This window comes from Varanus komodoensis, unplaced genomic scaffold (assembly GCF_004798865.1).
Source record: "Varanus komodoensis strain SLA01 unplaced genomic scaffold, ASM479886v1 scaffold34_3, whole genome shotgun sequence".
NCBI lineage: Eukaryota > Metazoa > Chordata > Lepidosauria > Squamata > Varanidae > Varanus > Varanus komodoensis.
In genome coordinates, this window is record NW_025335855.1 from 91246 (window position 1) to 109892 (window position 18647).

The 18647-nt window shown below is 55.8% G+C and overlaps 1 protein-coding gene across 1 annotated transcript; it reads right to left on the reverse strand.

Moving 5' to 3' along the window:
• Positions 1 to 511: 511 nt before the first annotated feature.
• On the reverse strand, positions 512 to 18040 carry FMO1 (flavin containing dimethylaniline monoxygenase 1). The gene is made up of 9 exons (XM_044439406.1): positions 17427 to 18040; positions 12244 to 12380; positions 10743 to 10931; positions 9839 to 10001; positions 8617 to 8759; positions 6897 to 7096; positions 4710 to 5065; positions 3800 to 3872; positions 512 to 2121 (listed from the first exon to the last, which is right to left on the reverse strand). Exons 2-9 carry the CDS (start codon positions 12373 to 12375, stop codon positions 1779 to 1781), a joined length of 1599 nt encoding a protein of 532 aa, XP_044295341.1. The 5' UTR covers positions 12376 to 12380; positions 17427 to 18040; the 3' UTR covers positions 512 to 1778.
• Positions 18041 to 18647: the final 607 nt, after the last annotated feature.

The following is an 18647-nucleotide window of genomic DNA, read 5'->3' on the forward strand; positions in this document are numbered from 1 at the left end:
TGCAAGCGAGATGGGAGGACGTGCTTCTCCGCACACTCGGCCAGTGGCGTTTGGCTATGACAGCTGGACAGAACCTCCATGTTCAGAGGCATGTGATCCCTGAAGGCTAGTTGTGCTCCATAATTGTTGTACAATACCTTGCAGAGCCGCAGCATGCCGGCAACGCATCCCCCTTGTGGGTAGCGCTCCCGCATGGCCTGCTAGCAAGGAGGGATCGTGCTTTTCCCAAAAGGAGGCACCTTTCCTCAGGTGGAAGGAGAACTGCCAGCCATGCGCCCCTTCTTCAGCTGGCCAGATCCTGGCCCATCCTCTTTAATTTCCCTGCTGCTTAAAGCACAGGAATACAACTCATACATTGGGCTCTCTCTCTCTCTCTGTGCACGTCGAGAGAGAGAGAGAGAGAGAGAGAGAGAGAGAGAGAGAGAGAGAGAGAGAGCGCGCGCGCGCGCGCGCGCGTGAGCAAACAAAGCGTTCTCAGGATAGTCAGAAACTTACCACAAAACCTCAGATCTGGCTTGAAAGAAGATGTTTATAAAAGGAATTTAGTAAGAGACAATAAAACAGTGATTTAAAACTCACTAGCGCAGCTTCCAGCTTTTTCTGGTTCATTTCCAACAGGTATTTCTCTTATTCTGAACGAGCCATGCCCAGTTTACACCAGTGCCAGTCCAGTAAAGATGGATCTTTATTAACAAGTCTTCATCAGGCCTTCTGAATGCAGGTGGAAGCGGCACCCAAAGAAGCGCGGTGGAGTCTCAGTCCGTAAAATCAAAGCGCTTCGCTGCTGAAACCTGTTTGTGGAAGGCAGACCAGGGAAGCAGAGCGTAGTTGCTGCCGCCGCAGCCCCCTCCTCGAGGGGTTGGCGCACACCCAAGGTGCCACAGGGTGCCTGGTGCTGCACATTCGTATCAGTTTGTGGGTGCTTAGACTAAATCCATTTCAGAGCTGGTGGACTGAACCCCACAGAGCAATCAGATTCTGCTTCGAAAATAAGGCACAACTGCTTTGTTCTTTTCCAAAAAAGGCCCCTGTGCAGAGCGCTTTTGGCCTCTGACCTCTTTCTGTTCAGGCCAGAAGGTGGGGCCAAGACTGAACTGGGACTTGAACCCATGTCCCTGCAGTTGCTCCCTGAAGCTCTTGCACTGGCTCTCCAACCAACCAACCCCCCCCACCCCCTATTTTAATTACAGTGACAAATATAATACCTGGTGTTTGGATTTGCGATCAATTTTCAAATTTAGAAATGGGTTGCAGATCGGTTTCCCCAGGTATTGGTGTCAAATGCCTGCTCTTCCATCTCTTTTGAAACTTAGAGACAAAAAGAAAAAAATCTGTCTATGCACATAATTTTGTGAAGAGGACCCTTTCTTCTTTCTCTTCCTGTGTGGTAGAATCTGAAACATCTGTTCAGCAAGATACCAAGTTTTTCTCTGTGTCTGTTAGTCTGTGTATCTATTTTTGGTTTTGTTGCGGAACTGAGAACTGCACTCTGCCCAAAACTGCTTTCCTTCCCTGTGTTTTCAGTGTGTAATCCCCAGATGACAATGTCCTATAGTGGAATAACACAAATGCACAAGCAGAAACAACTTTCAGAAATAACACAGCATTTTCCCCATTCGAATAACCTGAGGGGCTGTGCTCTGGAAAGAGCAATTAAACTGGAGGATCACCATGTCGCCAAAAGAGCCCGTAAACAGCGGTGAGTAAGGAACAGCAGGTGCGTGTCAAGGCCTCCTATGGAAAAGCTCACGGTGGAGACTGCTGTGGATCTGACAGAACTACATGAAATGGAGGAAAATTCCAAGAAAAACAGCAAATATCGCAAGCATTTTCAGCAGAAACGCAAGGAAGCCCGAAGACTCGTCTACAATTCGGGTTCTTGTTGGCTTTATGATTTTTTCCCACTGGCTCATGATGGCGCTTCTGGCTCCGTCCCACTTTCCCGGTCCAAACAGACGGAACTGGTAGGAGGAGCACGGCCCAAAGAAAATCTTCATGCCCAGTTCTGGATCTTTCAGCAGGACTGCCGGGACACTGGGCTTCACGCCGATCGCGGAGGCAAGCTCATCCACGTAGACCAAGCAATCCGTTTTGAGGGGCTCATCGAAGGAGAAGCCAAACCTTAATCAAACAGCGGAAAAGGAGGGGGAGGGATGGAATAAGACGACTGACTGGGAAGTGAAATGGAAGAAGCCGCAGTGAAAATTCTGTCCTGGATGCAGGGAAATCAGCCACTCACAACCCGGTCATTGCCGATGCTGGTTTCAAAGGGCTTGATAAAGGGGAACCATCCAGCCGAGCCTTGTTAGTTCTCATGAGGAACCTCAGGCAGAACACGAGGAACCTCTCCAGGCTCTCCAAGCGGCTTTAAAACCAGCCTCGTCCTCCTGACCTTCTGCAGGCAGAGCAGAGCAGAGCAGCTACGGCGCCTCGCCTTAGAAAGTCCAGGGGTCCAGAGGAGACTTCAAAGGCTGCTGTGGGGAAAGCGAGAGGCTGCTCTTCCTGGCCTGCTTTCCGGGGCCAGGGGGACACGGACTCTTTGGATGAGGATGCTGGGGCCTGGGAAAGGAGCTTTGCAGACCCAGAGCTGTGCAGGAGCTTATCTCAAAGCCACCATCCCCAGGTGTTCAGGCAGACTCTGGGAATCAGTAGGGTTTGGAGGGGCCAGGAGGGGCACGGGAGAGGAGCCGGAAGAACCTAGTGGTATCCTTTACCCCGAGGTGCTACTGGGGCAGAAGAGCGAGGGCCAGTGTCGAGCTAGGAGGCTTGCCCCTCTCCAGAGGGGCCACCCCAGGGCTACCCAAAATAGTCTGTAGTTCGGGTTCAAGCCCAGAACTCTTCCTTTGTTGGCAAATAGCTTGCTGGATCTGCCCTGGAATGTCAGTGCTTTTGCCAAAGACCCGCCTGCCAAGCGAGAGAGAGACGAGGGGGATCCGCTCCTGGGGTTACCTCGTTCCATCCCTTGGATGACTGGCTGTGTGTGCAGCTTCACTACTTGCCTGCGCCTGCCTCGTGGCTCCCAGCCCTGACCCTGAGCTTGGGTTGGCAGCAGCAGTGGGATCCGCCAAAGCCGCCAGCCCCGCGCACGCCTCTTCTCTGCTGCCAAGCGCCCCCGGGAGCTGACCTACACCCTGACGCTGGCTGGGGAGCCTTGCGCCGTGGGGCTCCTCTCCACACAGTCAGGACACAGAGCTTTCTCGCAAAATGGGCTTTCTGGGCCCAAGCTTTCCAGAAGCGCAAATACCCAGCAAGAGTCTCTGAGCATGCACAGAGTGGTTTCTTGAACCCAGTCCAGCATTCCCTTCTAGGCACTCTCCTCATGGGTATGTTTGGGCCCCTCCTTTTGGGAGGGGCCTTTTGGAAACGAGGACACCTCCCCTCTGCACTCCGGTCCTCTAACTGGGCCCCCCGGGGGGCAAGAGCCGTTCCCGCGTCGCCTGGCTCTGAGAAACTCCTGTTGCAAGCCGCCTCCCAGTAGCCGCACGTCTTGGTTGTTCTCCGAGGCTGCCGGGCCCAGCCGTGAGGCGAGTGCCTCCGCTTCTCTCACCTCGGCATCTGGAATGGGCCTCCATTCTGAGGCCTCCCCCACTCCTCCTCCTCCTCCTCCTCCTCCTCCCCCTCCAAGTCCAGACCAGTGTGCCCTGGGCATGCATGCCAAGAGTAACTGCCCCTATCCATCCCAACACACTTGAAGGCATAGGAGCAAAGTCTTCCTGGTCAGTTGGCAACCCCAGCATGCGTATCCTTACAGCTGCTAAGGACCGGCTTAGTGTGGCCTTGGTGGTGGGAGGGTGCTCACCACTTGACGGGGTTCTTCTTCTTTTCGTGGGCTTCCTTCACCATCACGTCGGCAGGAGGCAACTTGCACAGGCCTGGGAAGAAGGAGGGAATCTCTGCTGGTGTTCAAAAGGACACACAAGAAAAGCGGCAGCCTGCAGATCGTTAGGGGAAGGCGGTCTCCGTGGGGAGGAGCGGCCCCTCCCCGGCTATGAGCGAGCATCAGCCTCTGCTTGGTGGGTGCTTCAGGTATGAGGAGCCACAAAGGAGCGGGCTGCGTCCATGGCGCCGGGCAGAGCAGAGGCGATTTCCCTGGAAAGGCTTGGATTTGCACTTGTTTCCTGTTTCCTGCTAAGCTGCGGCAAGTCGCTCGTCTGATTTCTGCGCCCGGCTCTCTTGGACAACCTTCCCCCGAGGCAGCTGGGAGCCCAAGCTGGGCCCAGTCCCTCCCCTCTGCTCTCTGTCATGAGCCTCCCAGCCCATCCGCGCAGCTTCCTTGTTCTTAAATAAGGACATGGGAGAAATTAACCGGATTCGCAGTTTAACCACGAATTTACGAAACCTGCCATTCCTGGACATGCTCCCAAACCAGAATGTTGTCCTACAGTGGTATGTGTACTTTCTGGACTTTCCTATGAGGTCACAAATGTAAAAGATTCCATAAATCGATTTATGCATTTTGGGAAAAGTGCATCTATTAGGGGAAATAAGCACAGAAATCCTCCTTGTAGGAATGGGCCGCTGACCCCATAAGTCCCAACCCCTGCCGGGCGTTTGCTCTGCCGGGCAGCAGAGGTCTACCTGCCAGCAGCTCCTTCCACTGTCCTGGAGAACTGGCTGCCCGCCTGCCCCAAGCGATTTGCAGGCTGCCTCTAAGGACAGGGCCGTCTCAAGGGGGCCTGCGCTGCCCGCCCGATTCTCCTCCCACCTACCCTTGAAGACGCGTGTGGCCCAGCGAGCCTGCATCTCCACAACCGGCATGACCGCCCCGAAGGGCCGGAGGAAGCCGATGACGGCAAGCGTCGGTTTCTCCAGCTGAGGCGGGAAGATGTATTTGTACAACGGAGCATAGTTATTTTCCACCGTGACGATCGACTCGTCTAGGAAGGGGAGCGAAGCTTTGTACCCGGTCCCAAGGACAACCACGTCCACCTGCTCTGCCCCAGGAGTGTCTGCAAACGTGACCGAGTTTTCCTCGAACTCCCTCACGCTGGGCCTGATGCTGATCTTCCCGGTGAGGATGCACACCGGCAGGTCGTCGTTTATCACGGGCTCTCTTAGCATGGCCCTGCAGGGAAGGACCCACGAGCGCGCCGATTAATAAGCCGGGCCGGGCTGGGGATGGGGGGCGGCGGGCGGGCGGGCAAAGGAGAGGCAGTGCTCCAAGCTGATGTCACAAAGGAGAGGGGTGGAAGCAGGCCCCGGCCGCCTTCCCACCCCGCCTCTCATTCCCCCTCCGGTCCTTCAGGTGTGCCCCACAAGAGAAACATAGAAACACACGCAGGAACAGAGCGAGTCAGAAGGAGCCTCCCGGGCCATCTAGCCTGGCCCCCGGCTCCAGCCGGCTCCGCTCTCGACATGCCCACTGGCCTTGGGTGTGTTCAACCGGCTGAGCCACCGCAGTGTTGCCGCAGCCCCCTGCCCCGCTGCCCGGGCGGCTTCATCTCCACTCCAAAGCCACCCCACCGCCTGGCTCACTGCGGGATTTCAGAGCTGCTCCCGGGCCTGCCGGGTGAGGCTACCAGCCCTGGCGGGCCTCCACGATCCGCATGCCTCGCTTGGCAGGACAGGTGCTGCAGGGGGCCTTGCCCCTCGGCCACACGCCTTGGAGGAGGAGCCCTGGGCGGATGTGCCGCCCTCGCCACCTGTGGTGCGCAAGTCCCGGCAGGGAAGGCCTGCGTGCACCCTGCAATCCCCCGTTTGGTTTCAGGAGGCCGTGGGGAAGAGGCTCCCCCTGCTGTGGCCGGGCCGCTCGGCTCTGTGCAGCGGTGGGCGATTGGCAGGCCGAAGTGGCGGCGCTCCCATTTCCTGTGGGAAGACTGAGCGGGGGAGCCTTTGACTCCTGTCAGGCGCTTTGTGGGCCGGGGGCAAGCAAGCCACTCGAGTCGCTTCTGCGCGGCGGGGCTTGTTGTCCTGTGCAGACCCTCCCGGTGTCTTGCTGCCAGCGGTGGCCGGTCAGAGGGCTCCGAGGAGCTCGCCAGCACGGATGAGAGCAAGAGTGCTCCTCGGTCCTCTCCAGCACACAGAATTCCAAGATCCCGGCATGCCTGGCCAGGGGCACCGCTGAACCTCTCCTCTGCGAGCTGCCTAGGCGCGTTCACCTCGCAACTTGCGGCACCGGTGGCGGATTACCTTGGCGGACGAGACAAGAGGCACGTCCTCGGGTGGGTTTCATTTGCAGAACTTCCTTTTGGTCCCAAGTCTCCTGGTCATCCATTCAGTGGGGTAAGCTTGTGTGCTGGTACGGCCCGAGAAGAAAGACCCTCTCCACCCTCTCTGCACCCTGTGCACCCCGTTCCACTGAGTGGGGCGAATGCGGAGCCGCGCCTCTGCAAAGCACCCCCGGTGCTCTCCTTCGCGGTCACCGAGGGTCTGGTGAGAGGCTGGGTGAGAGGAAACCCTCTTCTCCAGGGCCGCCATTTAGCACGTGGACAGCCTGTCCCGGGGGCCTGCCCACCTGCCCGCGTCGCCCTGCAGGCGAATGCTGTGCTTTCGCCTAAAGACCGAGCTGCGCGGCCACTTGGCGAGGGAGCCCGGGGGCTCTGGAGGCCGATTCGGGGCGTCGTGAAGGGTGCCGGACCAGGTGGCCCATACCTGGCCCTTCTTTGCCCAGCCTCATTGCAAGAGCTCCCAGTCAGATAAAGGACGCTTATGCAGCAGAACAACCTGGTGGCGTTCTGCGCTAACTGGGGGGCGGGGAGGGGTTCCTGGCGGAGGCACCAAAACTCCTTGCCCCCGCTTGGTGCGAGTGCATAAGCCGCTTCTTCCAGGCTCAGTCCAACAGCGCCTCCCCGTGGAGGCTTGCAGACTCTCCACGCACGTCTCCTCCCCCTTCCAGCACGCTCAGTGCTCGCCTTCCCTGGTCGCTTCCCCCTCCAGCACCGGCGTCCACCAAATACCTGTCTTTTGGAGCCATGCCATAGTTTGCGTGGTTAAACCACTGGTTCACTCGGCTTGCAATGAGCCATGTCGTGATGCGCCCGGGAAGGCTGTTCCGGACGACGTTCATAAAGCGGGTGAGGAACACCATGTCCCACGGGTACCCGTGGTCAAAGACGCGGCTCAGCACCCAGGCTCCCCTGCCGGTGCTGATCATCACCTAGAAGAGAGAAGGCCGCCAAAGTACAGCCGCATCCTCGCGGCGATCCGTGGCCGGCAGCGGCAGATGCAGGCCACATGGCTGCACGGCTCACGCCTGGAGCGCCTCCTCCCCTGCGCCCGCGCTTGCGGCTCCCGGGCTGAGCCCAGAGAGCAGGCCCGCCGGCAAACTAAGGCAGGGGTGCGCATCCTGCGGAGCTCGAGATGCTGCCGGACCTCGGCTCCCACCTGCTCGGCCACCTGGTGCAGGCGCAGGAGCAGAGCGACCATCGCGGGCGAGGAGCCACATGGGCTCTGGTGTTGTGGAACCACACCTGCTTCCTGCGGGCTGTTCATCTGAGGACCTCAGGCTACCCCAAGAAGCCGTGACTTTCAGGAGCACTTGTTGAACCCATGGCAGCTTGTCATGCTGCCTGAACCTGGGTGACAGACCCCGTTATGGGTCCAGGGAAGCGGCGAGCAAGCCACTCTTGCCCCAGATCTGCCCAGCTTGCTGCTCTTGACGCCCGCCCCCCATGCCAGTGCCCCATGGCGTGGTGGAACAGCTGTCCCTCGCTCGGCATCCCCCACAAGCCCGCTTGGGCCCCTTTGCGCTGGGACTCGCCCACCTCCCCCCGGATAGACCTTCCCTCCATGGCGAGAGCCTGAAATTTCTCAGCCTCCTGCCCCTTGTTCATCCTTTCCCAAGACTTCGGTGCCAGAGGAGGCAGGAAAGTGAGACCCGCCACTGTCACGGGTGCACGGCACCTGGAGAGCTGCCGAAGCTCAGGCTTCCCTTTAAACCAGGCATTTTGACAGGGCTAATGGGGTGTGTGCGTGCGTGCGTGACAGACTCGTGTGCGTGTGCATATCCCTGTGAAGAACCTGTGCTCCTGTAAAAGGGGTGAGTTGTACTTTTCCAGCTTTCTTAGAACCAAGAGTCCCAGGAAAGGGTAGAAAAGATGCAGGATGCCGAGGGGAATATGCTGGCCAGTCCATCTGGTGGGAACAACACTTTTAAGCTGGGTAAGTTCCTGCCCAAAGTGCCGGGTTCTCAGGCCATCTCTAGTTCAAGCTCACCCAAACTGGGTGATAACCACCCAACCCACCTAAGTATGGCCGGCAGGTGAGTTAACGACCTTCCCAGATCTTGGCTGACATTTAGGTTGCATCTAAGGCAATCCAAAAGCAAACTTGATCGACAAGCTTCTCATGGGAAGCTCCACACAGCAAGAGTTTGGTCCCAGACAGCGAACTCCGCCCCGATGGAGAACAAGGCAGGGCAAGGGTTGCTGCCCAGAGAAGGCCCAGGCGTGAGGAAGCGAGCTGGCTGCGAGTCGGAGCAGAAGCGCTGCCATCCCTTAACCGCGTGCGGGTGGCCACATTTCAGGCGACCGGCCAGAGAAACCTGAGTTTTCATGCACCTGGGTTCTTGCCAAGGAACGCCGTGGCCAAGTGAGCAGGCATCCGGTCCCTCTTCCTCGAAGCAGCGGGCTCTGAGCGCCGTGCTCCAACACACGAAGCCGCTTGTAGGAGCAGTACCTTTTTTGCCGTCTGCGTTGCTTCCACGGCAATATCGACTCCGGAGTTCCCCATGCCGAGCACGAGCACCCGTTTATCCCTGAAGACCTCTGGGGTCTTGTACTCCCGGCTGTGAAAACACTGGCCTTTAAACTTGTCTATACCTAAGTGGAAAATGAGGAAACGCCCCAGTGAGCTTCCAAAGGAACCCTGAAGTGGCCGTCGCTCAGTCCCACGCACGAGAGCCGAGCGGAACGGTGGACCTGGGGTCCGGGTTCTGGCCCCCACCCAGCCGTGGAGCGGACGGGGTGACTTTGGCCGAGTCGCAAACTCTCAGTCCAACCAGCTTCTCAGTGATGAGGATAAAATGGAGCCCCACCAGCTGCCTAGATTCCTGCAATGAGGAAAAAGGCCAGGACGTAAATGCAGTGTGATAACCAGGGGATCCTTATTGAACGAGCAAGCCGGATTTCCTGGTGGAGCCAGCTGGGCTGTGCAATTTGGTAAAGTCGGGAAAAAGTTCCCCAGTTTGCCCATCCAAACCAGTTTGCCTGGTACGAAGCACAGCCCTTTTGCCGAGCCCGCAGTGGAGGAAGGACCCCGGACCCCGGTCCATTCCCTGTCCTCCACGCACGTCCTCAGGCCCCGGTGCTCCAGGAGCAGGCTTGCCCGCACAACCGGTGAGACACTCTGTTAACAAGCAGCAGCGACTCCACGGCAGGAATAAGGGCCTGGACTGGCTCACTTGGCCCCACCCTGCCCCCAGTCACATCGCGTCATCGAGACAAACGGTCAGCAAGACGGAGCAGCTCTTTGGAGACAGACAAGTGCAGCTTTGCCTATAAATAATCCACTCTTCATATGTTCGGCACAAGGGTCTGAAGCGAGCTCGAGAGAAAGAGGGCGGAACCCTGTGAACGCCCTTGCACAGCCTTTTCGGGCACTTGCGTTCCATGCACAAAGGTCGAGCTGGACGCTGGGCGCATGGGAGCGCCGGGTGAGCAGTGCGTGCAGCGGCCTCTCTCTCCACACGCCAGCCTTCCATGTGCCCCTGCTCCGAAGGCCTCAGCATCCAGCCAGCCCATTCTCCTCCATCCCACCCTGGTCCTCCTTGCTCCGCAGCCAACTCGGTGAACTCAGGAGCTTGCTCACCCTTGGGACATAGTCTGGCGAGTCCTAATGCAGGCGCTGTGTGATTGTGCGTGTTGGAGCAAAGCGGAAGGGAAACCAAGAACTGCTATACCAGAGAAAGAGCTGAGCGGCAAGGAAGGATCGGTAAGGTAACCGATGCAGACCATCACAGCATCAAAGATGGCGCACTCTTGCTTCCCATTGGTCTCGACCACAACTTCCCACTGGCCAGTGGTGGGGAAGTCGGGACACTTCCTTATGCTGATCACGGTGGTCTGAAACATTCCAGGAAAATAACCGATGTGAGTATGAATCCAGCAGGAGTGGACTCGCAAAAGCATCCAGCTGGCTTTAGGACTCTGGCTTTCCCAAGGGCACAGCCATCTTGTCAGATTAGAAGCAAATGCGGGTTTTTCTATGCAAGGCCATTATTGTGCATGGTTGCAACACATGATTTCACTTTTTCATCTAAGGATCTGGAGCCTCCGGTGAGCCTCCGGGGCACGGCCGCTGGGCCGGGGGCTGGGAGATCCAGGCTGCAGCGTTGGTTCCTGCTCAGCAACCAAGCTCGTGCTGGCTTTGGGCCAGTCTCTGACTTCCTCACAGGTTTGTTGCAAGGATAAACTGGTGAGGAGGGGGAGGACCATGTAAGCCACCTTGGGTCCTTCCAGGAGAAAAAGTCAGAATATCAATATATGAAAGTGCTTTTTTCACTTGTGAATTTGCATTTTGTATACTGCTCAAATCTCAACTGTGTGATGAAGCAAATTAATGGATTATTAGCAGCCTCCCATAGAAAAGATCTAATTTATCTTTGAAAACAAGTGAGGGTATAAAGGTCAAGCTTGCTTGCCTGCTTGAAAGGTCTTCAAGTCAAGCTTGCTTGCCTGCCCTCATACTTTCTCCATCTGGGATGCAGACACTTTGAGTATGAATCATAATAAACCAACATCCCTGGGTATAAATATTCTAAATTTTTTCCATGACAACATTTTGATTTCAACTGTGCCACTTACCTTGAACTGAATATGTTTCTGAAGATCAAAATGTTTTACATACATCCTCAGATACTCCAGTACCTTGGAATTGTGTAAAAAGACTGGAAAATCTTCTGGGTATGGAAAGTCGGAAAAGCCCGACATCTCCTTGGAAGTGTTACTGATCAGTGATTTGTACAGGCTGGCTCTGCCCTCTTCCACAACATCCTGTCAATAACAAGGACGCTTCTTAATTCAGTTGTATTTTTTAAATGCGATAAGAAACCGGAGCTGAACATCAGCGCAAAATATTCTTTCATTGTCTGCCTCAGAGCTGAAAGACTGTTTTGTTCTGCAAGGATACTAAAATTACAAGAACAGTGACTTCCTGTGCATCAGATACAGCCAGACTGAGAGCTGTTAAAACAACAGCAACAGAAACTACGAAAAGCAACTGCATCCCCCAAAGGCTTATGGGAACTGTGGTTTGGTGAAGGCTGAAGAAAATCTGGTGGCGGTCCCTCCCCTGCAGGAGAGTGGTTTGCGCCAGTTCCGGCACAGGGGCTGTTTCTCATTATCAAAATAAGGTCTTTGCAGCATCCGAGTGTCGCCTCGTGTCGCAATCCAGAGCATCCGGGGTGGAGCTTGTTGGCCCACTTGCAGTGCAATCTGGGCACCTGGGCCAGCTCTCTGAGGCGGGTCAGGATGGGGTCTGCCCCTCTCTGGGGGAGAATCTACCCCCAGAGAGTGGTCCCAGGGACGTCTGCAGGGGCAGGTTCCCGCTGGCAAGAGACCCCACTTGAAGCTCCGAAGGCAGGGTGGGGGCCTTCCCCCCTGCTGAGAGGGGCTTCTGCCCACCCACACACCCACTGGACGGATGTGCTGGCTAGCAGTTGGCCCCGGAATGGAGCTTTCCTGGGATACGGCGGAGGAACGCTGGATTGTTTGAGTCAAAGTGGGTTGTTCCAGGACCGGGCCCCTCTGCTGTGTCTGCCTCCCCCCAGGATTGGGCCCCGAACTACACCAGAGCTCATCTCCTTTCCTTGGTCGGAGGAGAGGGAGAGTGCAGGATTCTGGAAGGGGTTGCCAGGCCGGAATGCTCCATTCTGACTGGCCTGGTCTGGCCAGCTTTGGGCAGCCATGGAGAGTCTGCCACTGGATGCCCTACAGCGGGAGTTTGGGTTGCTCTGCCCGGCTGGGAGCCAACCGGCTGAAGCAAATGGGCTTGTGTTGGACTGCACAGGGTTAGGCAGTGCCCTGCACTTTCTTCTGCTATTGGCACATGTATTGGAATCTGCTTTGTTATTTTAATAATAATAATAATAATAATAATAATAGGATATTGCAATAAGAATGATCAGAAAGGCACTGAATATTAGTTGCTTAGTTACCATCTTGAAATTATTTGCAGGGAGATGTGTTGAATACTTGTCTTTAGAATTTGCAGAGGGGAAAAAAGAGTTTTATTCCATGACTTTCCTGCTTGAATCAAGAGCCGCGTCCCCCGGCTGAGGCTTGCCCCCCGCCCCGCGCGACTTACGGTGAACCGCCACACCCCGCCGATGTCGTCGCTCCTCTCGAAGCAGGTCGGCTCCAGCCCTTCGTCCAGGCAGCATTTGACAGAGGCCAGGCCGCTCACGCCGGCTCCCACGACGGCCACTTTCTTGGACATCGTCTCTGGAGGCACAGAACAAGGAGAGGCTGCTTTGAGACATGTCACCTGGCTTGGCCAGAGCTTTCCTGGTTTAAGGAGCACTTAAGGAAAGCTTGGCTTAAGGGGAGCCCAGTTTCTACTGCGTGCTTGCTGCAAAAACTCTGGCACCCTCCCAGTTGCAGGAGATTTCACAAAAGGTGCCGCTTTCTTAACTTCGAGTCCAACTTCTTTTCCCATTTTCTTTGTTTGCTAACCTACTTCAGGAGTCTCTTGGGTGGAGGAGGAAGACGAAATACTTTTAGGCAAAGCAGTGTGATGAAAAGGTTGCGCTAAATCACTGCACCCCAACCTGGCACCCTCCAGATGCTTTGGACTCCGACTCCCAGCGGCCCCAGATGGTCTGGCCAACGGTCGGGAAAGCCGAGGAAGGCTGCCTCAGTGCAGAGGTGAACAGGTGCCAGGTGGCCGGGGCCCCGTCAGTAGCCCCCGGATACCTTCTGCTGAGCCACTGGGGCAGCTGGGTGTCGGGAATCTTGTGAAGGGGACTCAGTGTAGCTTGGTCTGATCCTGCTGGGAGCGAGAGCACCTGTATTCTGGTTGTGGCACCTGAGAAAGGGCGCTTTTCTGCACGTTATGTTAGTTGGATGTTTGTGGGTTTTAGCTGGTATTGGTTTATTTATTATTTGTATGCTGTGCGGTTGTGCCATGTGAATTGCGGGAGCCGCCCAGTGAGTCCTTGGGTTATGGGGCAGCATGCAAACATGATCAGTGATAACAATAAATGAATAAATAAATACTGCAGACAAGGCCAAATAAGAGGATAGGGTTCTATTTAAATGGTGGAGTTATGGTCAGTTTGCGTGTTCCTGCTTTTTTTATTATTGCTTTGACTTGTAGAAAGCCAACCTGTTGAATGTTTGCTTTTGAAGGAACAGAAGTTCTGTAAAAGAAAACTTTGTAAATGGAAATGTAATTTAATTGGCAGGATGATTATGTGCCAGGTTTTTTTTTAAAAGTATATTATTAAGCCATGTTTATGCCTGTTTTCAGTACTTTAAATAAATCTATTCTTTAAATAAATAAATAAAAATTACCAGGGTGTTGGGTAGAAATTGATTAAGAAATAAAGTTGCCCACATGCACAATGATGGGTGCCTTTGTTCCACGCATACTTTACCTAATCTACTTGACAAATCTTTTTGACAGTGAGTTTCAGTGAGCTGTACATACAAAAGAAGAATTCAGTGGCCCATCCTTAAATTATTATGTAAGGGGGAATTTCCCTCGGATCCAGTACAAGGTATTTTCAACAAGGCACGCAAGTCTCTCTGGCAACAGGACCTGTGGCAGGGCAGGGTCTGCTAAACACTGTAACTTGAGCCAGAGGTGGAGTCCCAGTCAAGGAACAGACCGAAACCGGGAACTGGGAGTGCCTATCAGAACAAAGCCAGGGCAGGGTAAAGGGCAAGCCAAAGGCTGAGAACCAGAAAGACAGCAGAGCAGGGGGCAGGTACCTGAGGCAAGGTGAACTGGGTAGCATTCAGGAGACCCAGGAGAGTTGGTAAGCAGGGTAAGGCAGCAAGGCAGGGCAGGACAGGGCAAGGCAAAGCAGGAACTGGCTGGAGCAAGACTTAGGTGAGATGCAGGGACTGGAACAGTCTCAAGCGAGCAGGAAGACCCATGTTCTAGTGAAGGGAAGAAGCTCTTCCCATGGGCCTCCCAGCTGGAGCTTATCAGGAGGCTAAACCTCCAGCAGGGCTTTTTGGAGCACTTTCATTCATATGGGCAGAATGTCAGAGATTACTTGACAAGACATAACAACAGAAATAGTCAAACAATCTGTCTAACTCACCACCCTGTTTCCCACAGAAGTCTTTGAGAAACAGAACACAAAGAAGTCTGCTCGGGCCAAACCGGGCTCTGGCTGAACATCAGGAAGAACTTCCTGACTGTTTGAGCAGTACGGCAATGGAACCAGTGGCTCAGGGAGGGTGTGGGCTCTCCCACGTGGGGGGCGTCCAGGAGACCTGGCTGGCTGCATCTGGGAGGGGTGTGTTAACTGGGAGTCCTGCACTGAGCAGGGGGTCAGACCCAATGGCCTTCTGGCTCTTCTGTGTCCCTGTAAGTTTATGTTTGTTTCTAATCTGGCAAGATGCCTGTGCAGTTAGGAAAGCCAGATCCCTAAATCCAGTCTAGCATATTTGCAAGTCTGCTCCTGCCTGGATTTATATTTGCTTCCTGAAATGCTCCCGCTTGCCGAGGCCAGCCTGGGCAAGCGCCTGGCTTTGCTGCCACTGGCCAGTGGGGAGCCGGCCCAGAGGCCAGTGGGAAGTGGGCAGCAGTGCTGGGTGACTTGTGCGGGTGACCTGACCCGTCCGGGAAGAGGAGTGCAAATGCACCATTCGAAATCACCCTTCTTTCTCTCTCCCGGTTCATTGCTGCTCTAACAATCTTGCTGACCATTCTGTTCAGCAGGCCCGGATGGGAAACCGCCGGCACGTGGCCCCACACGACGTCCCCCAGCACCTCCGAGTAGGCAATGGGCGGCTCGCGATGAGCATCCCCTTGGAAAGGACCAACCGCTCCCTTAATGCTCGATTCGCCCCCTCCGGCTCAGTCATCCTAAGGAGCAGGTCATGTTGCCGGCAGATTCCACCTCAGTGGCCGGAGAAGGGCGCTGAAGGAGCGGCTGGATTGTCCACAGGGCCTCCTGTCGGCCCTGGTGCATCAACCCGATGGTTTCCGGTGCCAACTCATTGGCCATCACCCTAATTATTCTAAGACTGAACTGTAAAATGCGAAAGAACAACTGCACAACTAATCCGTGACACAGGTTTACTTGAATGCCTATGAAATGCCCCGTCTCACCCATGGCCTTGAGCGTAAAGAAAGGCGAGAGAACCCCATGTGCCTCCGCAGGTGGCGAGCCTGAGGTGGGGCCAGCACAGGGCCCCTCAGCTCGCAGGCCCCGCCTGCCCAGCAGGCGCTCCATGGGGCCTGCGAGTGCCTCTGTGCTGGCCATGCCCCTTCCGCCGCCGCACTGGCCTCTCCCTCCGATCTCCTGCATCCTCGGTGCCCACTGGGGGAGCCCCGCAGCCAGGTTTGCCCCATCCTCTTCTTAACCTCCCTCCATGTTTCCGGCGCTCTTCCCCCCACTGCTCTGCTCTCCCACTCAGAGTTCGTCGGTCTTTCCTCAGTCCATCGGGGCGCCTCTTGTTCAGCCTCTTTCTGACTTTTGCTCCTCCCTTCGGGGCCCTCGCTGGCTGGGGTCTCTCAGGTCCTGGCCAGTGAATTGCAGAATCGCAAAACTCTCCGCACGCACCACGGGGAGAACTTCCCTGAACTGGGGAGGGGAGCGAGAGCTTTGTTTGCTGGGGCCACGGCGGCATTTGGGGGGTTCCTCGGCAAAGGGCTGCAGAGGCGGACGTCTTGCGTGTGCTTGGCCGCTTTTATGAGTGAGCAGCTGGATATTTCCCAGCTGGGGCAGCGAGACACAAATCGTATCTTCCGGCCTGCCCACTTTTCCTTGAGCTGCACCCACTACCCGGATTCGGCTCCCGAGGTTTTCCCAGAAATGGAAATTGGCTTCGGGCGGGCCCCTTTCCCCACCTTGGCCTTGAACAAGTTTGCCTAACAAATTTAAGTGTGGGGATTGAAGGATGGGCATCCCAGGAGGGCGCAGGTTGCTCCTTAGAAGCTGCTGTCTATGCTTTGGGCCCCAGCCGGCCTCCGCGGCATGGGGGCACGATTGTCACCTGCATCTCCATCGATAGGCCAGGCCCAGAGGGGCGCAGTGGGCTTTGCATGGGCGCAGCTTAGCGGGCACAAGCAGCGCCTCACTTGGGGCGTCTTTTGCTGTTAATGGTAAACACAGAGGAAAACCTGCTGAATTGCCCCAAGATACGATGCGAGACCCCGGGGAGCACACTTCACGCCCTGACAGGCTGATGGCCGAAAATGAAGCAGCGCGTCAGAGACTAAGAACTGGAAGAGAGGGATAAGAGCACTGCCTCGCCATGCAGTCCTGTGCACGCTTACACAAAAGTAAGTTCCACTTGGTGTAATGCTTTTCCAAGTAAGCAGAACTGTGGCATTACAGTAATCCTAAGAAGATAAGAGGAAAAAACAGCCGAAGTTGGGGTTTGTAGCTTTCGCCTTCACCTACATTCAGACCCCACAAGGATTCAGCCTGCTGCCGGGACTCATCCTTAGAAGAAGATGTGAGATAAAGAACAAAGTTCCCCTGAGTATGTGCAGAGTAGTGGCATTCTCAGGAACTGGTGCAGCCACTGCACACCTGGGCATGGTAGGCAGATGAGGCCTCCAAGATAAAGAGCACCACTTCCAGGGATGCGGGAGAGCCAGTGGCTCCCCCTTTCCCAAATCCACAAGGACTTTGTCCCCCAAGATCACCGCCCTATAGCTACGCCAAGAAGTCAAACTCTGACCAAAATCTAACCCTAGTTTACCAGCCCTTTCCTCAGGAGTGAGATAAGCAGCCAGGTTCATTTCAGCCCCCCATGGAAGGACACGGTGCGAGGGCAGGAAACTCTTACTGCCTTTTCTTGGGTTCTTCGCAGCAGCCGGACACACAGAAATCAAAATAAACCTGTTTATCTGTATGCTAAGAAAGGCTTTATCTGGTTAATTGCTCTGAAGGCAGCAAATTTCAGGATTTTTAAAAATCTGGGTGATCCACCAGGAGAGAAACCTCCCTTGTTCGTCTGAAGGTGCCCAACACGCTTTGACGCATGTCGAAGCCGGGCTGTGCTTTGAAGCGGATGTTCACATGCAGGTTGTGCTGATTTTCATGCCATGGGAAGCTTGGCCAACCGCTCCTTGCACAGGGAATGGCTGTTAAGGCTCAAGCGGCGACCCCAACCGTTTCTGCCCAGTCGCTGGGCAAGCCCAGCCCTTGGCTGGCAACGCGCGCCGGGAAAAGGGGCCAGAGAGGCCAGGGCAAGAAGTAAGTCCCCAGCCCACATGCATGGACTTCTAAGCAGGGAGGTCCCGCTTGCCAATACCTGGACTCGTCCACACGGCAAGGCTGCCCGGCTGCCCCTTCTTACCTCACTTTGCAAGCCCTGGTGCGCTCGGCAGCGATTCCACGAACGTGTTGTCTGAAGTGATGAGCGTGCAGCCCTGTCCAGGATGGATACCGGGCAAAACGGGGCAGGAGGAAGTCCGTTGGCTGCTGTAAACAGCCCCTTTGGGATAGAGTTACATAAGTGAACTTTGGAAGCTGGCCTGGTCAGGCTGTGGGGAGGAGCCGCTGGGCCGCTGCCCAGGTTGGGGGCGATGACAGCTGCCCTCCAGATGGGGGAAAGTGGACGAGGCTCTCTCGGCTGACTTGACTGCCTGAGTGTTTGGATGGGAAAGTTCCCAACAGCAGGTTAGCTCACTTGCTAATCATTTGCAGTTGCACCTCAAGGACAAATAATAGCTTGTCTGGCAGGACAAGATGATCGCCAAACGAGTTCTGTGGCTCTTGAGAAAATGGTGAGGGGCCAAACAGCAGCAGGCTGCGGTCCTGCTTTTCCCCGGCGGTGAGCAGCTTAAGACCGGCAGCAGAGCTGGGGAGGTGCCAAGGGCCAGGGTGTCTTTCCACCCCAGGGTGTCGTCGGGGGGAAACACGGCAGGGTGTTTCTGGTGCAGGGCAGGGAACGCTTTGCTTGCTCAGACTCCCCAGCCTCTTAGCAGCTTGTTTTCATTTGTCAGGAGGGTGCAGAAAGCTGCGAGGAAGGAAGGGGTGTGTTTGCAGCACAGCGCCAAATGGAGCTGTGCAAATACGCCGGCCCAGCAAGTCAAGGCAGAGCTTTCCCCAGAAGCCAAAACGACAGAAGTGCGGCCCTGATCCGTTGGACACCTCCTGAGAAGGCCAGGCCCCCTGGAGAAGATAAGCCTGCCAGGGAAAGCTGAAGGCACTGGAAAAAAGGCAGACTGGACGGGAGATGGGCTGGCTCCGTAAAGGATGCCGCAGCCCTGACTTCAGGACAGCTAAGCAGGAGTGCTTTCCTTCCCAGGATTCCCATGAGCCGGAGGTGACCTGATGGCACATAACCTTAACAGGGGGCTGGCGATCTTCCCGGGGGGTTCTCGAGAGACGGCTGGCTCTCTTCCAGCCAGTATCCCCGGGGCTCTGGGGGAGCTTTCCCATGGGTAGGGCCTTCAAAGTTCTAGGGAGCCGATGCTTTCCCTCTGGGGAGGTTGTGGCCAGGGGCTGCAGGTGGCACGACACCAGCCTTCCCCGCTTCTCTATTGCTCTCGCCCTGCAGTAGGTGAGTCGCGGC